The 21,985-nt window shown below is 42.0% G+C and overlaps 1 protein-coding gene across 1 annotated transcript in view; it reads left to right on the forward strand.

Moving 5' to 3' along the window:
- The window catches only part of DGUOK (deoxyguanosine kinase), a 29,485-nt gene extending 13,374 nt beyond the window's left edge, over positions 1-16,111 (forward strand). Inside the window, exons 3-7 of the mRNA XM_004691538.2 lie at positions 4,468-4,655; positions 8,634-8,781; positions 13,681-13,796; positions 15,367-15,466; positions 15,889-16,111. Coding sequence (XP_004691595.1) covers positions 4,468-4,655; positions 8,634-8,781; positions 13,681-13,796; positions 15,367-15,466; positions 15,889-15,915 — 579 coding nt within the window. The 3' untranslated portion in view covers positions 15,916-16,111. The remainder of the gene's footprint in view (positions 1-4,467; positions 4,656-8,633; positions 8,782-13,680; positions 13,797-15,366; positions 15,467-15,888) is intronic.
- Positions 16,112-21,985: the final 5,874 nt, after the last annotated feature.

Consider the following 21,985-nt stretch of genomic DNA (forward strand, 5'->3'; position numbering starts at 1 on the left):
TGTATGCACAAATAAATAAATAAATCTTTAAAAAAAAAAAAAAAAGATACAGGATTTTATTTTTTAATTCTATGGAAACTTCTACTCTCGTTCACTAATTTTTAAAATGTATTCATTTCTTTCTCAGAATTTCTTTGCATTTTTAAGCTCTGGTTTGGGTGATTAACTTGTATACGTTACCCTTTTTATTTGTCATAATAAAAATCATTTGCAATTGGGAATTTTCTCCATGGGAACTTTGTCCCTGTCTTCTATATTTTGACATTCAGGGTTTTAACCGAAATTTCTGAAGTTAGTAATGATAATTTTTAATTTATCTTTATCCAGTGATTATTTATTAAATATTTTATATTTTCTGAGTAGGCTTTGTGTGTGCATTGTTTCATTTCTAATTTTATTTTTTATGGTCAGACAATGTGGCTTATACACGTGCCATGGTCTCTTTTAAAAAAAAAAAAATTATTTGTGCATGCAGAACTGGTGTACAGGCCAGAGGTGCAGGGGTGGTGAGAGGATTCACCAGGGACAGAGTGAGGAGCAGAACAGGCAGATCCATGAAGTACACTGCTGAGGAGAGCAGCAGGAGGGTCAGGAGAGGTCTCGGGGCTGGCGTGGATGCAACTCATGCGGAAATGGCTTTTGCTTCTTAGTGCAGTGCTTTAACCCGCTGCGCCACCAGGGAGGGCCCGTGCCATGGTCTTTTAAGAAGAACATGGTATTTGTTGTGACGTTTTATGAGTTCCAGCATTACCTTGATCCTTAACTCAGCCCCATGATCATAATATAAATAACACATCTAAGGAATAATTAAAATGTCTAGGTTTAATAGCCACTGTAAGATGTGTATCAGTTTCAGACATGTGAGGAAAAAAGACTAGAGTTTCCTTTTTTTTTAAGATTTATTTATTTGTGCACACAGAACTGGGGTACAGGCCAGAGGCTCAGGGGCAGTGAGAGGCTTCACCAGAGACAGAGTGGGGAACAGAACAGGCAGATCGAGGAAGTACACTGCTGAGGGGAGCAGTGGGCGGGTCAGGAGAGGTCTGCCCCGCCATAGCCATGTGGTCACCTCCGGGGCAGGCGGGGATCGAACTCGTGAGGAAGCGGTTTTTAGATTCTCGGTGCTGTGCTTTAACCTGCTGTGCCACCAGGGAGGGCCCTAGAATTTCCATTTTTTAGGTTCCATATTTTGGATTCTATTCTAAGTGTCTAAAAGGGTTATGCTTTTAGTGTACTGTATCCATTTCTTCTTGTATTGATGAATGGCTTTCCTCTCATATTCTGGTGCTTTTTTATTCTGCATAAAAAGGTTTGTAACTTCTTCTGGAGTCTTTCTTGGTTTATTAGTATTTTTTTAAAAAAACACTTTTTGTAGAATTTAATGATTTTCTTCTTAGTGTATTATTCCACATCTGCTTTCTTTTATTTGCTTCCACTTGTTGGATTTTGTTAACCCTTTGCTGTCAGCCACAACCAATGTTTCATTTATTTTAGTTTCTCTTAGGGACTTTAGTGTTTACCAAATCTTACAGTTTGCCTTTACTGGAAATTTTTCTCCTTTATCATGACTATGTTTAATTTATTTCTGCCACCTTATTTTATACTTTTATCAGCTTTTTTCTTTTTTGCAATTAAAACTCTTTAAACATTTCTTTTGTTTCATGCCCCTTTGTTCATATGGAAAATATATTATTTTTATTTGACCAGTGGAAGCAGTAAAATTAAAAATATACATATTTCAACCTACCTGCCAATGTTAATAATGAGTCTGTGGAAACAAAATACCAAGTACTTTTTTACTGCTGCCTTCTGCAGACTCCATCCCCCAGATATACTAAAGTCATCCAAACCTTAATAGTCCTTTACGCTTTGTTCTACTTGTTTATCACTGACCACTATTTTCTCACTATAAATTCTTCCCATTTCCTAATTCTTCATTGTCGTTCATTTTTTAAATTTCAGAGAAGTTCAGAAAGGGTATGTAAGTAGTATGATTTCTGAGTGGTTGCTTGTCTAAAACTTTCTTTTGTTCTGAAATACAAAAGGTAGTTTATATTGATCTTTTTTAAAATAAGTAACTGGTATTTTGTTTTCATGAATTATTGACTTTTTCAGGATGACTCTGGTTTTGGCTACTGTGTGTGTGTGTGTGTGTGCACGTACACATCTGAGAAAGTGAAAGTTGTATACATAAATACATAATTTTTTCTGCTGCTTAGTAACTTTCTCTGATGGACAGTCTTGTGTATCTTGAACTTTTTTTTAATTTTAAAAAAGATTTTAGCTTCTTTTTCACTCTTGTCATTTCTTTCTAGTTGTGACATGGTTTTAAACTTTATTCTAGAGATACTACATGCTTAATTAGATAAAGTGATCCTCACTAATGGTGAAATTTGATGAGAGGGAGACATATACCTTATGAGTAGTGATCTTCATCTGCTTATCTTTTTTTTGTTGGGAGTAATATTTCATCCCTGGTATTGGACTTGTCAAAGTCATTTCCTTGGTTAGAATCTCTGTGTACTGAAGAGGCTGCAGGAGATCATTCTGACCCCTCTTTGTATTAATTACAGTAAAGGTAGAACACTTTGGCATTACATCTTGCTTTTTTTCTAGAGGGAACGATAAAAAAAAGCAAAAATATTTACATATTACTGTGTCTGTTAGATTTCCTCCATCTAAGGTCTTATCATTTCTAGTCTAGTTTCATTTTCTTGTCTCCTCTTTCTTTTATAATTCTGTTTTCTTTTCTTTTTTTTTATTTTCTCTTAAGGAGAACTTGAGCCTGAAATTTTACAAACTATTCATTAATTAGGTTTATTACAGAATATAGTCTGCTAGTTACTATCTGCATTTGGGTGTTTTATTTTGGTAATTACATTTCTTCATATTGTTCCTTTTTAGATGACAGCTTGTTCTTATTTTATCAATTTGACAATCTCTTGAATCTCATTGATATTTTCCCTTGTCTCTGGCAATATTTCTTGTCTCTCAGGATTAGTCCTCTTGTTTTGAGTTGTTGAATATTTTTATTTATTTTTAGAATGAAGTGTATTTGTACTTTAAAAAAATTCATACAAGAATTGGGGTACAGGCCAGAGGCATGGGGGCAAGGGTTGAGAAGATTCACCAGAGACAGGGTGGGGAGCAGAACAGGTGATCAACTGAAATACGCTGCTGAGGGGAGCAGCATATGCTACAGGAGGGTCTGCTGTGCCATGTGGGTTGGCTCCCTGGTTGGGAATCGAACTCTTGCTGCACTGGTTGGTGATAGCGTGATAGTGCTGTTTTTAAGGCCTATGCCACCAGGGAGGGAGGCCCTAGTTACTTAACCTTTCTGAAGGAATTTTTTCTTAGGGAGATGGGCATAACAGTAGTATCTACCTCAGCAAGTTGTTTTGACAATAAAATGAGGTAATATATTACAGTGAACATTGAAACAAATCTTAATTTGTTTTCTGTACCCAGTGTAGCACCTATCCCATGTACCACCTTATCCACATAGGCTGTCAGGTAATGGTGATCAAATGAATACATTTCCAAAGTGTCTTGCACAAAACTGATGTTTGCAGAGTCAATGGTATAGATCAGGAGAAAGAATCCAGGATTCCTGAGTATCCCACACATTACCAAATGGCTACTGCTGATGAGTAGGCCTTTCCAAAAGTTTGGGAATGGAGGAGGGTTGTTTGTTTGCTTTTGTTTGTTTATTTAGCAAATTGTAACCCTTCTATGAGAGAGACTTCTTCCATTAGTCGATTTTCAAATTATCAGTTGCTTTCTTTTCTGGACTAGTTTTACAAAGAAATAGCCACAGAGCGCCTCCCTGGGAGTGCTGGGGTTAAAGTCTCAGTGCTATTAAGCCATCGCAGCAAGAGTTCCATTCTACAGCCAGGGAACTGACCCACATGGTGCAGCAGATCTCTGCTGGCTTGCCCACTGCTCCCTTAGCAGTGTATTTCAGTAGATCCACCTGTTCTGCTCCCCACTCTTTCTCTGCTCCCCATACCTCTGGCCTATACCTCAGTTCTTGTATGTATAAATAAATTTTAAAAATCTTGAAAAAAAGAAGTAGCCATAGATAGAAGTCAAAAGAGAAGCAAATAGTGCTATAGTGGAAAGATTTTATTCCAACTAGAGTTTTAGATGGTTTTGATTATTAACTTCTCAGACAGACTCCATAAACACTAGTCTGTGAATGTGCTAATTCTGTGCAGTTAGCTTGTCTCTGGCATTTTGAAGGTGGGATCTCTGTCAGATTCTTGTCTAATAAGGAAGGAAAATTGTCTTCCTCTATTATGTAGCTTGACTAAGCTGAGGAATGTGATTGTATCATTTTAGTGAAGTGACACTTGTGTAATTGCTTCCCTTATTGATTATTAAACTGCACAGGTTGGGTGAGAAAGTAAACACCATGAAGTAAATATGCCTTCTAGGAAATTCTCCTCTTTTGTAATTTTCCTCTAGGCCAGCGCTATCCAAAATCTTGGAAACTTGCTGGATATGATGTATCAGGAACCAGCACGATGGTCCTACACATTCCAGACGTTTTCCTTTATGAGCCGCCTGAAAGTACAGCTGGACCCCCTACCTGAGAAACTTGTACACACCAACAAGGAGGTACAGATCTTTGAGAGGTCTGTGTACAGTGACAGGTAAGACCTGGAACCCTCAAACCCTGTGCTCAGGGCTACATGTTTTCTCTTCCTGCTTAAACTGCACTACCCTAGATGCTGAAAACTGTAATTTGGTAAACTAACTATGCACTACACAGATCTGTGTACACTAGACAGATTTGTTCAGACTTACATTTCCCTTACAGAGTTTCTCATAAACTATATTTTCCATAAACTGAATGGATTAATTTCTCACATTGTCATCGATTATGTTTCCTTATTTTTTGAGCCAGAGAGGCAAGCTGGAGCTACCTTGTACAACCATCATGTGCTAAAGGCACAGAACAGATGTTTAAGTTATAGTGTATGTTCTAGGAAGCCAAGTGAATCAGTGGTCGGTTATCACCTTGAAGAAAACTAGTGGAATTTAAAGTTGTGTTCCAAAATTGTCACAGGAGATATAGTCATCCTTTTCTCTTGTTCAAGAAAGGATTTCCAAGTTGAAATAGCACATCTATGAAATTGGCATCTGTTTCACATTTACCTCTTTTAGCCCCTTGTTATATGACAGGACTTATTACTGGCCAGGCTGTGACAGACATGTAGTGCCCGTGTCAGGCCAGGAGAAGGGCATTGGCCCAGACACCTGAGGGAATGAGATGTAAAATCACTTTTAATGAAGTCTGGCTAGCTTGGGAAGTTGGCCCATCTGTTCCAGAAGAACTAGTTCATCCAGGCTGCAGAATTCCTGGCTCTGCCACAAGACCAGGCTGTGAGTTGCGTTTAAGCTGTTTAGAGATGAAGTGAAGGTGCCTTGATCTGCTCAGGATTTTGTTACTGAAAGGTATGAATGGCCTTTGTTACTCTAAAATTGTGCTTTAGAGCACAATGATCTGTCTCGAGCCTCTTTGCATTATCAAAATGGAAGCTGTTATATTTTCTGAAGACACCTAAGACCTAAGTTGTCACTAATTCCAAGTCAGACAAATTGTTCTACTTTCTGTTATTTCTGTAAAGCCTCCTGGAGGGGAGGAAAAAAGAGTACCCGTCTTAAGTATCATGTGATTTTTTTTTTTTTTTTTTACATTTTCTACAAATCATGCAAGATAATAAAACAAACCCTATGGCCACACATTCCTTCTCTGTGTACCCAAAGAGAGAACCTACTCTTCATCAAAGTTAAATATTTGAATCACAAAAATCACAAATGGTTGGGTTGTAGATTTGGTATTTTTTCCAACTGTTGGGGGTATATTACTACCTATTTTCCTCTCCTTTTCCCAAGTGATGCCTCTTGGACTAGGAAGATGGATTCCATATAACTACCAGGGTTGCTTGCAAACAGATTCACATGGATCTTTTGATTTCCAGCCCGTTAGTGAGGTAGGCCCTCAGAAAGAAATAACAAAGGAAAGAAAGAGAAATACTTTGTTTAGAAGCTGTAAGATCTTAACAAAGGAATCAATATGAAAGAATTGTCTTTTTGACAGAAAAACATGCTAATCCTGATGGTAATTTAGGTGCATTCATTTGTCCCTCCCTGGTGGCACAGTGGGTTAAAGCACAGCACTAAGAAGCTAAAGCCATTTCAGCATGAGTTCATTCCATGCCCCAGCAGTGACCCAGGTGGTGCAGCAGACAGACCTCTCCTGGCCCACCCACTGCTCCCTTCACCAGTGTACTTCATCAGTCTACCTTTTCTGCTCCCCACTCTGTCTCTCGTGAGTCCTCTCACTACCCCTGCACCTCTGGCCTGTACCCCAGTTCTGTATGCATAAATAAATAAATCTTTAAAAAAGTGCATTCATTTACTCCTTTACTGAGCACAAATGTATTAACTGCCACCATGTTCAGGCACTTGGCTAGCTGGAGCACTGCAGCTGTGAGCAAAATAGGCCCAAACCTCCTAGCAGACAGCCCTCTGGTCACAGGACACTCCCAGGTGCTGCTTAGTACCAACATGGGTTGTTTGAGAGACTTGCTGAAAGGGAAGAAGGAATCTGAATCTTTTTTGAGTTAAAACATGTGATTTTAGAGCAGGGCCCCTGGCACCTGGGTCTTTATGTTGACGCTTTTCCCAGCCCCTGCACTGAAATTGCAAGTGGTTTCCTCCCTGGGTGCTGGGCATCTCCCTGCTGGCTATCAATTACCAGCAGCTTTGGAAAAGTAAAGCAGTGTTCATCCTTCAAAAAGGCAAGGACCCCTTTCCTAGGACACATACTTAATTCCTCTTTATAAGATTTGAGTTCTTACTTACCTGTGAAGAAACTGAAAACATTCAGAAATTGAATTATAAAAGTCACCTCTTTATTGCCCTTATCTGGGCTATGGCAAGACTGTTCCAGACTGGGAGAGTTTACTTCTGAAATTCCCAAATTAGTCTCTTCATAGTCTAGCAAAGTGTTGTTATAATAACAACTAATATGTTTTGAATTCTATGTGCCAATCACATTTCTGAGTACCTTGTGAGTATTACATACAATCTTTACAACCCTTTGAGTCAGGTTGTATTGTTATCTCTTTATACAGAGGGAGAAACAGCCAGTGAATTAGGGATCCCGGGCCAGATGCAGGAATACGACTTTGAAACCCGTTCTCTTCATTGCAGTTTTTGCAGCTTTGTGATACAAGCTTTCTTGAGCCCCTCATAACATGGATTCTGAGTTTTATTTTCCCAGATGTGACCACTTGCTGAGCATTGCCTTAGAAACTGGGGTTCATTGTTTAGAATGTAAATTGTGTTTTGTATGAGGTCCGTAAGGTTTGAAAGCAGAATTCACCCTTCTGACGCAGTGGTTTCTAGTTATCTCCATTATCCTGTTCACCAAGCTGCACCTCTTGTGGAAGTAACCAAGGGGCAAAACTAGTTAGATTTTTGCAATTAGCTTTCTTGTACCTGTATTAGAGGCTCAGAAGCAGAGAAAGCAAATGAAGAAAACTCTTGTGCAGCTAGAGGGAAGGGCAGTTCCTGCTTCATAGATACCATTTAAGTGCAAGTCCTTCCCCACCTCTCAGACAAAAGGATAGCCAGACGCCTGTAAACTCAGAAGCCCTCAGTCCTTAAATGAAATGAGGTGGGTGCTTTGTACTAGATTATTCTTTCAGGGCTTGCTACAGCAAAAATAAGGAGATGGCATATATTCAAGTTCATGTACACTACCTGTTATTTATTCTGACTGGTTTCCAGCAGAGAAAATTATTAGTTACCAATGGTATTCTCTTCTAGTGTCCCTTTTTGTTTCTTTCAGCAGATTAATCTGTCTGAAGAGCTGTCATTTTGATTCCCAAAGTGTAGATGTTACCTTCCATTTTACTGTTGAACAAGGAAGGAGGTACAGGTTAAGAATGCAGATTTTGGGGCCCTCTCTGGTGGCGCAGCTGTTTAAAGCACAGCACTGAGAAGCTAAAGCCACTTCAGCATGAGTTTGATCCCTGCCCTGGAGGTGACCCACATGGTGCGGCAGACCACTCCTGTCTCACCCACTGCTCCCCTCTCTGTCTCTGGTGAATCCTCTCACTGCCCTGCACCTCTGGCCTGTACCCCAGTTCTGAATGCATAAATAAATCTTGGGGGGAAAAAAAAAAAGAATGCAGCTTTTGGGCCTCCCTGGTGGCACATGGGGTTAAGTCTCAGTGCTAGAAGCTGTTGACAGCCACTGTAGCATGTGTTTCATCCCAGGCCAGGGAGCTGACCACATGGCACAGCAGATCTCTCCTGTCTCTCCCGCTGCTCCCCTTTCAGTCGATCTGCCTGTTCTACTCTCCATCCTGCTCCCCACTGTCTCTGGTGAATCCTCTTACCACCACCCCCCTGCACTTCTGGCCTACACCCCAGCTCTTGTATGCATAAATAAAATCTTTCTTAAAAACGCAGATTCCTTAAAAAGATTAATGAAGAGCTAGAAAGGTTAAGTGATTTGAACACATATGGAACAAGTTGGTTATTGATCCTCTGTTTTTCTCCTTTCATTTCATTTCTTATTCTTGTTTCCCCAACCCACTTATATTCCTAACCAGGTATATCTTTGCAAAGAATCTTTTTGAAAATGGTTCCCTCACTGACATCGAATGGCATATCTATCAGGACTGGCATTCCTTTCTCCTCCAGGAGTTTGCCACCAGGCTCAGAATACATGGCTTCATCTACCTTCGGGCTACCCCCCAGGTAAGACACAACCTAAAGCCCTGGACTGAAGGGCCATAGGGAACTTCTTCAAGCCCCTAATCTTCTGGTTGGAAAAAATAAATAGTGGGTACTATCCAGAGTACAGAGAACAGTAAGTAAGCACCCTCTCACTAGCATTGAGCACCCATAGGCTCTGCAGCAGAGGGTTAAAGCGACTGATTACCTTGAAAGGTCCCTCTTGATGTAGCAGCAACATAGAGCAAACTGGGACTTGCCTTTGTCACCCAGTGTGACAGGTGGACCTCTTATCATGTAATCTGTAGTCAGTTGCTTCAGCTTTCCCTTCCCTTTAACTGGGTTGTCAGAATCAGTGTTAGGTTTCCTGCTTAGGATGTGGGGTAGAAGAGAAGGAAGTTTTCTCACCTCATCCTGCCCTAATTTATAGCCCTCTTTGAACCATGAGGAGGCTATGGTTAGGAAGGAGGGCCTGCAGTAGCTGTTTCGCATGACTTGCCTCTGACCATGGATCCAGCCTGGCGCACAGCACCGTGACGACATGACTGGAGCATCGATGTCTCCCCAGACAGTGGTCAGTGCTTTGGCCACTGCTGATTGGCAGTCACCTTGGGCAATCCCTGGAAAACAGAAATAATAGTCTAAGGTTTAAAAGGGGGTGGGGGGAGTCTGTGAAATCCAGTGGCCCAGGCTTGGTCTCTAAGGACTCTTCTGGAGTAGGATACCTAGTTGGGACAGGTCAAGGTGGCTTTCGGGAGATGTGTTCTTCTTAGCTTTTGAGACAAATGTAATGTTTAGTCAAATGCTGGATAAACCATATCATTTATGAGGGAAAAACTCCCCTCAGACTAGAGGTCATGCCTTTTAGACACAGGGCTGAACCTGTAGACAGAAGAAAACCTGAGAGCAGATTGCAGTCTCAGAAAATGAACATGTAAGAGAACCCCCACCATGTAGGCTCTAGAAGACTGGAGAGAAAGGCTTCATCTCAAGAAGGCAGCAGCCAGGAAAGAAGCCCTGGAAAGTGATGGTGACCACATGGGTGGGAGTGTCTCTACAGAAGTTTCTGGACATTGTGTGGTAGAAGCCAAATCATAAGAGGAACTAAAGAGATTCCCATGAAAATAAATAGTCTAAGGTTTAAAGTGAAACTGGATCAGAGATCATATAAGCTGAGTACTTTCTGTGAAAAAACCCAACCTGAAATTATCGATAGATGCATTAATCAAAGTGACTGACTGGGTCACATTTATATGATTCTTTTAGTGGTTGTCTTTGCCTGGGAATAGGAGTAGTAGAAGCAAGTTATGAAGGTGCCTCCTTTAGGGGTGAGGATAGAGTCAGTGAGGAGGGGAGAGGAAACCTTTGCCAAAGAGGAAGGCTAGAAGTAGCTGAGGGTAGGGCCCTGGGAGAAGGAATTCCTGGCCCCTGAGGTGGCAGATGGGAAGGAGGGCCCCTCTGCTGTTTGCAGCCCTACTCCCTCCCTGTTCTCATTCAGGTATGTCCTCCTTCCTTTTCATTGAAAAGGGACCAGACTAAACCATTGCTTACAGGATTAAAAAATAATAATATATATCGTTTATTTTTACATCATTTTGTTATTTGTTTCATACAGGATATTTTAATAAAAGAATTTATCGTTACCATATGGGTAAAATCAGAATTATGGTCAATGTTTGACAGACTAAGAGACTAGATTTCTGAGGGGAAAAGTTTTGTTAGCACGTGAATAGTAAAAATGGAGACGTTAGCATTAATGTTTGCCTACAAGCTATAAATGAGTAATTACAGCTTTTATAAAAAGAACTGTCCTGCCTGTATGTATAATGGAAAACAAAAAGCCACATTTTAAAAAATGTGCGTTTTCATTAATTCCAATAGTAGTTTAGAGAATTAAATTAAGTAGTTTTGCTGTGCTTAGAAATCCCAGTGCTGCCTTGATGGTAGGGATGTAAGTAAGTTAACCTCTAAGGAGGCAATCACGCAGAATATACTAGCAAGTGCACATACCCTTTGACCTATTAAATTAATAGGAATTTGCTCCCTTAGTACTCAATGTGCTCCATGAGCAGAGTGGCTCATGTGCAAAGTGGTGTTGAACATATGACTGGAAACAACCCTAATGGCCATCAGTAGAGACCAGATGAATATATAGGAAGAAGAAAAGAAAAAGAGGCAGGTTCAGAGTGAATGAAAGTAGAAATTCAAAAGATTAAAGTAGGAAAACAAGATAAATGGAGATAGAGATGAGGTTAAAACTTAAATAAAGACATGCAACAAATATTTGTTGATTCCCTACTCTGAGCCAGACCCTGTGCTCAGCTTGTATAAAATCAACTCTGACCTGTCCCCTGGAGTGCCCCAGGGACCGGGCTTTGGGACTGCCCTCTGTCTGAGGCAGCTAAAATGCTTCTGGTGGTCTGTGTTGCTCCAGAGCCCTCCAGTACACCAGGCTCTCAGAGTGTGGTTCAGCAACCTGGAGCTAGAGATAAAAGGGGAGCTCTCGCCGCTTCTACTAACTTCCCTTTGTCTGCTGGAGCCAACATTGCTCCCTCCCTTATCTGAAGATTCACAGTCATGATTGAGCACTTGATTGCTGTTTTGCAGATTTTGATAATATTTATTATCTAAGTAAATTATAAATTCCTGAGGACAAAGATTTAATCTAAGCTTGGGGCACTTAATAATTGTGTATGGAAAGGAAGAGACCAGAATTAGTACTTGAAGTATTAACCTGTTGGATCTTATTCTTTTTGTTTTGTTTTAAAGATTTATTTGTTTATGCATAAAAGAGCTGGGTGTTTAGGCCAAAGTTGTGGGGTTGGGGAGAGGGTGAGAAGATTCACCAGAAACAGTTGGAAGCAGAATCAGCAGATGGATGAAGTACACTGCTGAGGGGAGCAGCAGGTGGCAAGACAGCAGAGGTCTGCTGTGCCATGTAGGTCACCTCCCTGGCCAGGGATTGAACCTATGCCCCAATGACTGGTGGTAGCTTGATAGGCACTGTATCTTTTTTTTTTTTTTAAGATTTATTTATTTGTACATACAGAACTGGGGTACAGGCCAGAGGCTCAGGGGTGGTGAGAGGCTTCCCCAGAGACAGAGTGGGGGTAGAACAGGCAGATCGACGAAGTACACTGCTGAGGGGAGCAGCAGGCGGGTCAGGAGAGGTCTGCCACGCCATGTGGTCTCTTCCGGGGCAGGCGGGAATCGAACTCATATGGAAGTGGCTTTAGCTTCTCAGTGCAGTGCTTTAACCCGCTGAGCCATCAGGGAGGGCCCAGGCACTGTATCTTTAACCCCTGCACTCCCAGGGAGGCCCTGGATCTTAATAAATTTGAAAAGTTGAACATAAGACTATAAATAAAATTTGTTTATATAATTTTATTTTCTTAGAAGAAAGGTGGGATGTGAGGAAAGAGCAAATGTTATGTCTTTGAGACGATTGCTTACTATTTTGGGGAATAAAGTTTACATCTGGCAATAAAGTTTTTTAAGTGTTTAAAAGAGGGAAATCCTAAATAATTGGTTAAGTTGTTTGTTCTTTCCAGGACAGATGACATTGAGTAACAAAATGTCTACCAGGCAGAAGTGGGAGATTCAGGCAGAATAAACATCTGGAACAAAAGTTCTGTATTGTGAAAGATCTTGTCTGGCCCACAGGAAGGCAGATCTGTGGCCAGGAAGTCGAGAGTAGCGCCACAAGAGGGGGACCAGACACTGGAGCACCTGTGTGATGGATACAGGAGATGACATTCTCTGAGCCGTAATGCCCTAATCTTCCCTGCTAATTGATGGCAAAATGGAATTATCACACTCAGGAAAGAGGGAGAGGGCAGAGGAAGGTAGTCTCAAGCCTCAATTTTTTTTTTTTTTTTTTTTTTTTAAAGATTTATTTATTTATTTGTACAGAACTGGGGTACAGGCCAGAGATGCGGAGGGTGAGAGAATTCACCAGAGACAGAGCGGGGAGCAGAACAGGCAGATCGACGAAGTACACTGCTGAGGGGAGCAGCGGGCGGGTCAGGAGAGGTCTGCCACGCCATGTGGTCGCCTCCGGGGCAGGCGGGAATCGAACTCATGAGGAAGTGGCTTTAGATTCTCAGTGCTGTGCTTTAACCCGCTGCGCCACCAGGGAGGGCCTCAAGCCTCAATTTTTAAAATTTGTTTTATCTATGCAGATTTTGCATTCTATTCTACAGTGGGTATTTTATAAGATATTAAAGAGCTGCCTCAAGCTACTTACTATTTTATAAATAGGATGCCATTCATCCTTCCTTGTACCTGAGGAGTATGGCTGTGGAAGTGTGGAGCCTGTGAGGTATTTCCATGAAGAGAGTCATGCCACAATACTGCAGTGCTGTGGAAGGGTCGGCTGAGGGGGGTGAGCTGGAAGTAGAGATCGTTTTTGCCAGGAATTTGACAAGCCTCATTTCAGAGAATCTATGGGGGTGAGTGGAGGATGAGGAAATGGAAGCCCACAAAGAATGCACCACTAGTACATGGTGAGGATAAGAGTTTAACCCAGGATATTCTGACCATAAGGCCTGGACTCTTTCCACATACATTACCACCTCCAGGAAGCAGAGAGCAAGAATGTACTTGTTCCAGTCCAGTGAGGTGATGGGGACCTGACTAGGGAAGAGGTGAAAGAGTGGCCAGGAAACACCCAACTGGAGAGAGATGAAAGAGAATTCAGTGACTTCCTGAATGTAGTTGGGAGGAGGGAAAAGAAGGGTAATTTCATGTTCCCAGGATGGGCGATGGCTCCATTAACCTGGGATTGAATAAGAAAACAGAAGCAGAAACAAAATTGTGGCTTCTAGAATAGATACCACAAGTGGGTTTGAGAGGCCAAAACAGCAGTGTAACAGCTTAGTGAATATAACAAGTGTGTTCATGAGCCTGGGGATTGTCTTTTAGGTTTGTTTGAAGAGACTCTGCCGGAGGGCCAGGCAAGAGGAGAAGGGGATAGAGCTGGCCTATCTAGAACAGCTTCATGGTCAACACGAAGCCTGGCTTGTTCACAAGACTACCAAGTAAGGGGAAGAGAACAGACAGACTTACCACCCTCATTCAGTCATTAAAACACAAGGGTACATTCACGTCCATAAGAAGATTCAGAATGTCTTGGAAATGCTTGGAAATATCAAACATTAACCCAATTCAGAAATTTAACATTGGATATAATCTTTATGTTCCAAAAGGCTTTTTTTTTTTAAAAGATTTAATGCCTCCATCTTTTTGTTGTGGTTCTCTAGATTGAACATTATGCTTGTTGATGTTGTTCAGGGGGGAAAGGATGTCCTGAATAAACTCCACCAATAGGTTTTATGGACCCACCCCCACCCCAGGCCAAAGAGATCCAAGACACCAAGGGCTACAAATCCTGTAATGTCCTCACCACCAAAGGGAGGATTGTTGGGAGCTGAAGGTGGGGTTAAGCAGCCAGGTTTGGTGTGTGACCAGACATGTGGGTCTTGGTTTTCCACCAGCTATTGGGTTTCCAGGTCAGCAGAACTGATCAGCATTCACCAACTTATCTCTTTCTCCCTGAGTTATTCAACTTTTTCATGTCTCCTTTTTGCGTGTATGTACAGTTGAGTCTCTTTGTAAATCCCTTAGAAGCATGCAGGTGAGGACCAAAGTCAGTCAGCAACCCATTTCACATTGAGGTCACCCTGTAAGAATGCAATATAGTTGATTTTGTCAGACTAAGGGGCTAGAAATTTTTAGAAACAATGTCCATTTTACTATGTTGACATTGCTAGCTTCTGCTTTTCCTCCCTCAGAGTTGGCTTGCTGTCCCCTTAAAATGTTTGGGGCTCCCCTCAATACTGAAAGATAATTCAACCTTTTTTTTTTTTTAAAGTTTTATGTATTTGTGCATACAAGGACTGGCGTGTAGGCCACAGGCAAGGGGGTGAGAGGGTTCACCAGAGACAGGGAGCAAACAGGCAGATCTACTGAAATACACTGCCGAGGGGAGCAGCGGGCAAGACAGGAGACATCTGATGTGCCATGTCGGTCACCTCCCTGGCCAGAGATCCAACTCATGCTTGCAGTGGATGGCAGTAGTTTGATAGTGCTATGTCTTTAACCCCGGGGCCACCAGGAAGGCCCCTTCAACCCTCTTTTTTTTTTTTTTTTTTTAAAGATTATTTATTTGTACATACAGAACTGGGGTACAGGCCAGAGGTGCAGGGGTGGTGAGAGGCTTCACCAGAGACAGAGTAGGGAGCAGAACAGGCAGATCGACAAAGTACACTGATGAGGGGAGCAGCGGGTGGGTCAGGAGAGGTCTGCCACACCATGTGGTCACCTCCGGAGCAGGTGGGAATCGAACTCATGTGGAAGTGGCTTTAGCTTCTCAGTGCAGTGCTTTAACCCACTACGCCACCAGGGAGGGCCCTCAACCCTCTTTTTAATTGGCCAACTTTATTGAATTTTTTTTAGCTGCTGGTTTATGCAGTTTCATTGAGGAGCCATATGCCTTCAGTCCTGGGCTCTGAATTATTATTACTTTATTAATTATTAATTATTCTGAACATGTGAAACCTGGCTTTGCTTTTTTTTCTGTCCTCTAAATATTCATGCTTCTTCTTACAGGCTACACTTTGAGACTCTGCTGAACATTCCAGTGCTGGTGTTGGATGTCAATGATGATTTTTCTGAAAGTGGAACCAAACAAGAAGAACTCATAGAAAAGGTAGGGAGGACCTTAACTCTTGTTTCTAGTGATTGTACTTTTTTATCTTTGCTTCAAACCTCAGTATAATGGTTCTTATATTTTGCATATCAGTTTGCATTTGATACTCTAAAGCCTATGGGATCGTGTATAAGTTACAAATATAATCCCTATTCTCTAAAGTATTTTAGGCTAATAGTTATTAAGTAGTAGACTTGTAGTGTGTGATTCCCAGCTAATTTTCTCCTCTAAGGTATTCTAGAACTAGGGAGATGCAACTTCTGGATTCCGTTCCAACCTCTGCCACTTGATCTATGACATTTCCTCCCTGTGCCAATGTCCCCTTCCACACAAAAACCTCATGGGCTTGGCCTTGTGGATGAGCTAGCGTATAGACTGCTAAACATATAAAATTTAACTTCTGGTTTTTCTCTTCCCCTCAGGTAAACACCTTTGTAAAGAACCTGTAACCATGTTCTGGAATGTTCTATCTCTCTGACTTTCTGAAGCTAGAAATATACTCAAGTATCCCATGTTTCCATCCCTACTCCCATCCCTTTTTACCTAGCTCTAGAGTGCTGTGACACTCATTGCATGGCTTGTGAACTAGACGTTGCCATTGTTTTATATCTCAAGGACTGCTAAAATAAAGTGTGTTTAAGTTTTGGGGTTTTTTACTAATCGAGTTGTTCATTCATTCAGCATGTACCTATTGATGTCTGTCTGAACTCCCATTTAAACTAGCAAATTTTGCCAGAGAAAAGTCTTAACTTTTCTTCTTGAATCTTTCACTGTATGACCTCCTTATGTGTCCCCTTGTACCCTCTAACCTGCACCTCCGTCATCACACAAGCCTTGCCATGAGCAGAAGAGAAGTAAAGTGTCAAGAGCTAGGAAATGAAGACCGAACTCCAGAAAACTCCTTTGTATCTTCCCATCCAGAACTCTCGGTATGAGGGATAGTGGGGGAAATTTTAGATCTTTGTCCTAGAGCTGAAGAACTTGAACAAGAGGAGGGAGAGAACAAGTCAGGAATCCAAAAGTTCAGCCCCTGACAATTAGGGTTTGGTCATTGCTGAACTTTGACCTGCTCCAAACACCCAGCATACCCCATGTGATGTTCATGGAGCCAGTCTGTCTCTGCTGCAGAGAAAAGTTTTTTGTGTTGCATTTCAAGCTTTAAGGACAATTTACAGTCATGCTCTCTTCCGTCATTTCAGTTCCTACTGCCCAGTGATGTCATAGAGCGCACTGCCAGAGTGCTGCAGGAGTAATAAGTCATGGATGACCCAGCTCCCCTTCCAGGATGCCCTCAGAACTGTTAGATCAGAGAGACAGAGAAGCACTGTTCAGAGAATAACACAACAACAATATCTCTTAAATGCTTTTCTCAGGATGAATCTCCATCTTTAGTGATGCATGATACTGTGTTGTAAGTGAAAAAATATGTACCCCTAGATTGACATGCTCCATAGCAAGAAATCTGCAGGTCTGTGCCCCGACAGGTCCAGAAGGAGCAGGGGCCTTGTTCTCAGTGCCTGACAGTTGTGCAGACGCTCAGGAAAATGAACGGGCTCAAGACTCAGTGTCCCAGGAGACAGAGCCTGTGTTTTCCTTTATGCTTGGGAAAATGAGTGTGAGATTGGTTTCTAACAAATGTGTGATGTTTTGAAATAAAAGCACAACATTTCTTTATACTACATTTTAAAAATTTAATAGCTTTATTGAGAGGTAATTTACATGCCATACAATTCACCCATTTAAATAAACAGTTCAGTGGTTTTTAAAGTGTAATTGTAAGGTTGTGCAACCATCATCACAAACAATTCCAGAATGTCTTCATTACACTGGCAAGAAATGCCAGACCAATTAATGGTCACGCCCCACCTCCCACCTCCTGACAACACCCACCTACCCTACCCTGTCCTGGACACCAGCACTCTTTCTCCCTAGAGATGTTTCTTAGTCTGTCTGTTTGGTGTACATGGAGTCACATAACATGTGGCCTTGGGTGACTAGCTTTCACTTTCAAGGTTTTCAAGGGTTATCTGGTGTAACAGATCAGTACTTCCTTCCTTTTTATAGCTAAGTATTTCATCTTATGAACAGAACCAACTGAAAAATCACATCTTGTTTATCCAACTATTGATGGACTTAAGGGTTCCACTTTTTGGCTGTTGTAAATAATGCAACTGTGGAAAAATACCAGTTTTTGTGTGGATGTGTTTCAATTTCTCTTGAGTACATACTGAAGTATATTATCACTGGGTCAAATGGTAACTCCATGTTAAACTCCTTGAGGAACTGCTAAACTCTGAAACAGCTGCACACCATTTTACATCCCCTCCTGCAATATGAGGACTAACTGCTCTACATCTTCGCCTGCTCCTCTTCTCTGGCATTTTGATTATAGTGTGTATGAAGTGTGTATGAAGTGGTGATTTTGATTTGCATTCCCCTAATAACTTATTAGTCATTCAGACAGAAAATTTTGTTCATTTTTCAGTTGATTATTTGGCATTTTATTGTTGAGTTGTAAAAACATTTTATATGTTCTAGATATAAGTCCTTATCAAATACATGATACAAGTGTTTTCTCCCATTCCGTGGGTATTTTGATGCATAAAGGTTTGAATTTTGTAGAAATCAAGCTTGTTACTTGTCCTTTTGCTCATATCTAAGAAGTCTTTGAATACCTAAGATTACAAATACGTAGTTCTGTGTTTTTTGTTTGTTTGTTTTTTTAAGATTTATTTATTTGTGCATACAGAACTGGGGTACAGGCCAGAGGTGCAGGGGCAGTGAGAGGATTCATCAGAGGCAGAGTGGGGAGCAGAACAGGCAGACTGACCAAGTACACTGCTGAGAGGAGCAGCGGGCGGGTCAGGAGAGGTCTGCCATGCCATGTGGTCACCTCCTGGGCGGGGATGGAACTCCAGCTTAAGTGGGTTTAGCTTCTTAGTGCTGTGCTTTAACCCATTGTGCCACCAGGGAGGGCCTCTGTGTTTTCATTTTAAGGATAGTATAGTTTTAGTTCTTCCTTAAGATGTTTGATCCATTTTGAGTTAGTTTTTGTGTGTGGGCTGGAGAGGAGTTTTGCATGTCCATATCCAGTTTTCCCAACACCATTTGTTGAAGCTTCCGCTCTCCTCCCATTGAATTATTTGGGCACACTTAATGAAAATGTATCCCATTTGTGTTGTTTGCCTCTAGGTTTAGGCAGGAGCAGGGGTGAACATAGGGGGTTTGGCGTGTTTTGGGAAATGCAGTCCTTTAGCTTTGATGTTTGATGTTTAGTTTATTTTTACATTTATGTTTCCAGGAAACGCTGATGTAGCAATCATCTGAAAACCCAGGGTAAGAGCAGTAGGCTTCCACTCTTCATTCATTTATTCATTCATCAAAAAAACATTTATTCATATCTGCCATATACTAGGGGTCAAAGAGGTTACGGTGAACTCCATGGAAGGCAGACCTTGTCTTTACCTCACAGAACTTGTCATCTGATGGAGAAGGGATAGATACTGAACAATAATTACACTGTGGTGAGCGTTTCAGAAGAAGTGCAGGGGGACTGTGGGGTCTGAGACAGAAGGAGCCACTGGAGTTTGTGATAGCCCCTATCCTGAGTGAGTGGGTTGAGGATTCAGGCAGAGGGAACTACTGTGCAGATGCCTTCATGTGAAAGTAGGTGGCAAGCCCAGACTGTCAAAGTCAGATGCGATTAGTTAGTTATAATTTAAGAATATCCTCTCCACATTCAGCACTTTTTAGCAGTGCCTTTCAGAATGTAAATGTTATCTAGGATAGGTCCATTAACACTCTCACCTGGGTGACATAATTTGCCATTTTCCAAATTGGTAGGTGAGAATGTCTGTAGAGAGAATAGATATTTTAATGAGGAGCAGTACCTTGGGACTTTAAGTATCCTGGGAAGGCCAGGTCTGGGTGGAGCCCCTAGAGAGGGAAATTAGGACCATGCTGTCACCAGTCTGTTCTCACTCCTGGTTTAGGCCATCCCCAGAGTCAAATAGCTTAACACATAAAAATAGCTTCATTTCCTTCCAGCTCCCAATGTGGTAAAACTTGCTGTTCTGGAACCAGAACATTACCTTGATGGGGTTGTAACATGTGGATTCAGGTTGTGAAAGTTCTCAAACTCTCAGGCTTTTATAGCATGAAGGGAAAAGGTGATATTGCAGGTAAAAGAGGATGTAAATGCAAATGCCAGAATCAGAGGAAATGAAGCAAAGAAATAACATGCATTTTAAATTGAAAGACTTTTGAACCTCTCAGCCCTCACTTTAAAGATTAGGCATCTCAAATTTCTGAACCACGTTCTCCTTTTCGAACTTTTGTTTGAGGCCGTCTGGCTCTCTCCCTGCCTAGACTCTGCCTTTCTGTCTCCTCCATTGACACATCTTTTCCTCCTCTCCCCTGAAGTGCTTGGTGTACTCGAGGCTCTCTTGGCTTACCTGTCTTCATTCACTTCTTTGACTTGAGTTATCTACTGACAGAGCTGCATTCCTCTTTGGAGGTTCTAGAGGAGAATCCCTTGCTTTTTCTGTCTTCTGGAAGTTCCTTGGCCTGTGGTCCCTTCTGCCACTGTGACAGCAGCAGCCATAGCATTTCTGATCCTTTCTCCATCATCAGATCTTTTCTTTTTTAAAAGATTGATTTATGCATACAAGAACTGGGTTACAGGCCAGAGGTCAGGGTGGGGGGGGGGGCAGATTCACCAGAAACAGAGTGGGGAAGAACAGAACAGGCAGATCTACTGAAATACACTGCTGAAGGGAGCAGCAGGCGGGTCAGGAGAGGTCTGCCACGCCATGTGGGTCAGCTCCTTGGCCAGGGATCCAGGTCATGCTGTAGTAGCTGCCCATAGCTTCATAACACTGCACTTTAACCCCTTGCGCCATCAGGGAGGCCCCTCCATCATCAGATCTTTTTGACCAGAGAGAGCTAGGGAAGGTTCTCTGCTCACATTGTGTCATTATATGGTTAGCTGGACAATCCAACACCCGCACCATGGAGAATTTGTGTCATGGAATTTGTGTCCACAAATTCCAGACCTAAAGAACTGAAAGATAACAAGTTTATGTTGTCTTTGCTATGTGTAAGGTAACATTACCCAGGTTCTGGGGATTAGATGTGGAGGTTTTTGATGGGCTACTATTGTACCACAGAACTTAAACACTGACATGGCTTATAATATTATGAGGTAAGGACTTTTTAAAGACATGGAAATGATAATTGAAAAAGGAATCAGCCCTCCCTGGGTTAGGATGCAGCACTCTAAGCTAGCTGCAGCCGCTTCCGCATGAGTTCGATCCCCAGCCCTGGAGGTGATCAGCATGGCGTGGCAGACCTCTCCTGGCCTGCCTGCTGCTCCCCTTAGCAGTTCGTTGATCTGCCTGGACTGCTCCCCACTATGTCTCTGATGAATCTTCTCGCCGCCCCTGCACCTCTGGCTTGTACCTCAGCTCTGTATGCATGAATAAATAAATCTAAAAAAGAAAAAGGAATCATTTGCAACAGTGAAGGGAATAGTATAAAGGACTCCAGTATCCCCTTTACCCATGTCGTGGCACAGCCAGCCTGAGATCTCCAGGAAAGAAAGCTGCACTTTCACAGAATCGCATGTAGTAGTAACTCATTGCAATAGAGGTGAGCACACACTAGAGGAGCTGTGGGGCATCTCACCTAACCAAGGGAGAGACTTGTAAGATTTGAGGTAAAGTTTGAATTAGAGTTGAGGTAAAATTTCAATTAAGCAACGTTTTAGTAGGCTCAAAACAAGACTATACAGGGGTCAACACCTGGTCTGAACTGCATAGTAGACCCAAGTTCATTTCCTTCAAAAGTACAAAGTTAAGATAAATGTGGATCTTAAGTTCTGAAGCTCTCAACTTGGGTGGCAAAACAAGATGGCTTCTCTGTGTCAAAGTGGCTTAGAGTCTTCTGATAAGAGAAGCATGTTTCATTTTCACTATAAAGTTTTTAACAGCAAAGTTTCTGATGGTCTATCATTGTAGAGAACGACGTTTCTCAGTGAGTCAGCAATGGTCATGCAAAGAAAGGAGTCCTTAGGCTCTTTGGCCTAGCTGCCCTTGGGAGGAATTACTGGGATTGTTTCTTGGTAACTTTGTAGCTGACTTCCCTCTGCTGACTGGGGAAGTTTTCTCTTTGCTAGTCTGAGCTCCCTTTTACTTTCTCCTCCACTTCAGTTACCTCCTCAGAATCCATCTCCTTTCACCCATCGTGTACCCATCATTATCAGGTTATTTTGAGCAAATCCCAGACAAGAAGGTGACTTAGAAAGCTGGAGCCTTTTTCACATCTAGATGTCCTTGCTGCTTAGTGATACGGGACCCTCATCCCACCCTCATCCCACCCTCACGTTTGCCCCTTCTTACCCAGACAGCAAGTCCTGCTTCTCCTGCTCTGTCACCCAGTGACCACATTGGAAGCCCCGGAGTCAACCTGGCCCCTCCAGCTCTCTTCTCTCATCCGTGTCTCACCAAGTTGTGCCTGTCC

The sequence above is a fragment of the Condylura cristata genome, unplaced genomic scaffold, assembly GCF_000260355.1.
Source record: "Condylura cristata isolate star-nosed mole 26May11 unplaced genomic scaffold, ConCri1.0 scaffold00031, whole genome shotgun sequence".
In the NCBI taxonomy this organism is placed as follows: domain Eukaryota; kingdom Metazoa; phylum Chordata; class Mammalia; order Eulipotyphla; family Talpidae; genus Condylura; species Condylura cristata.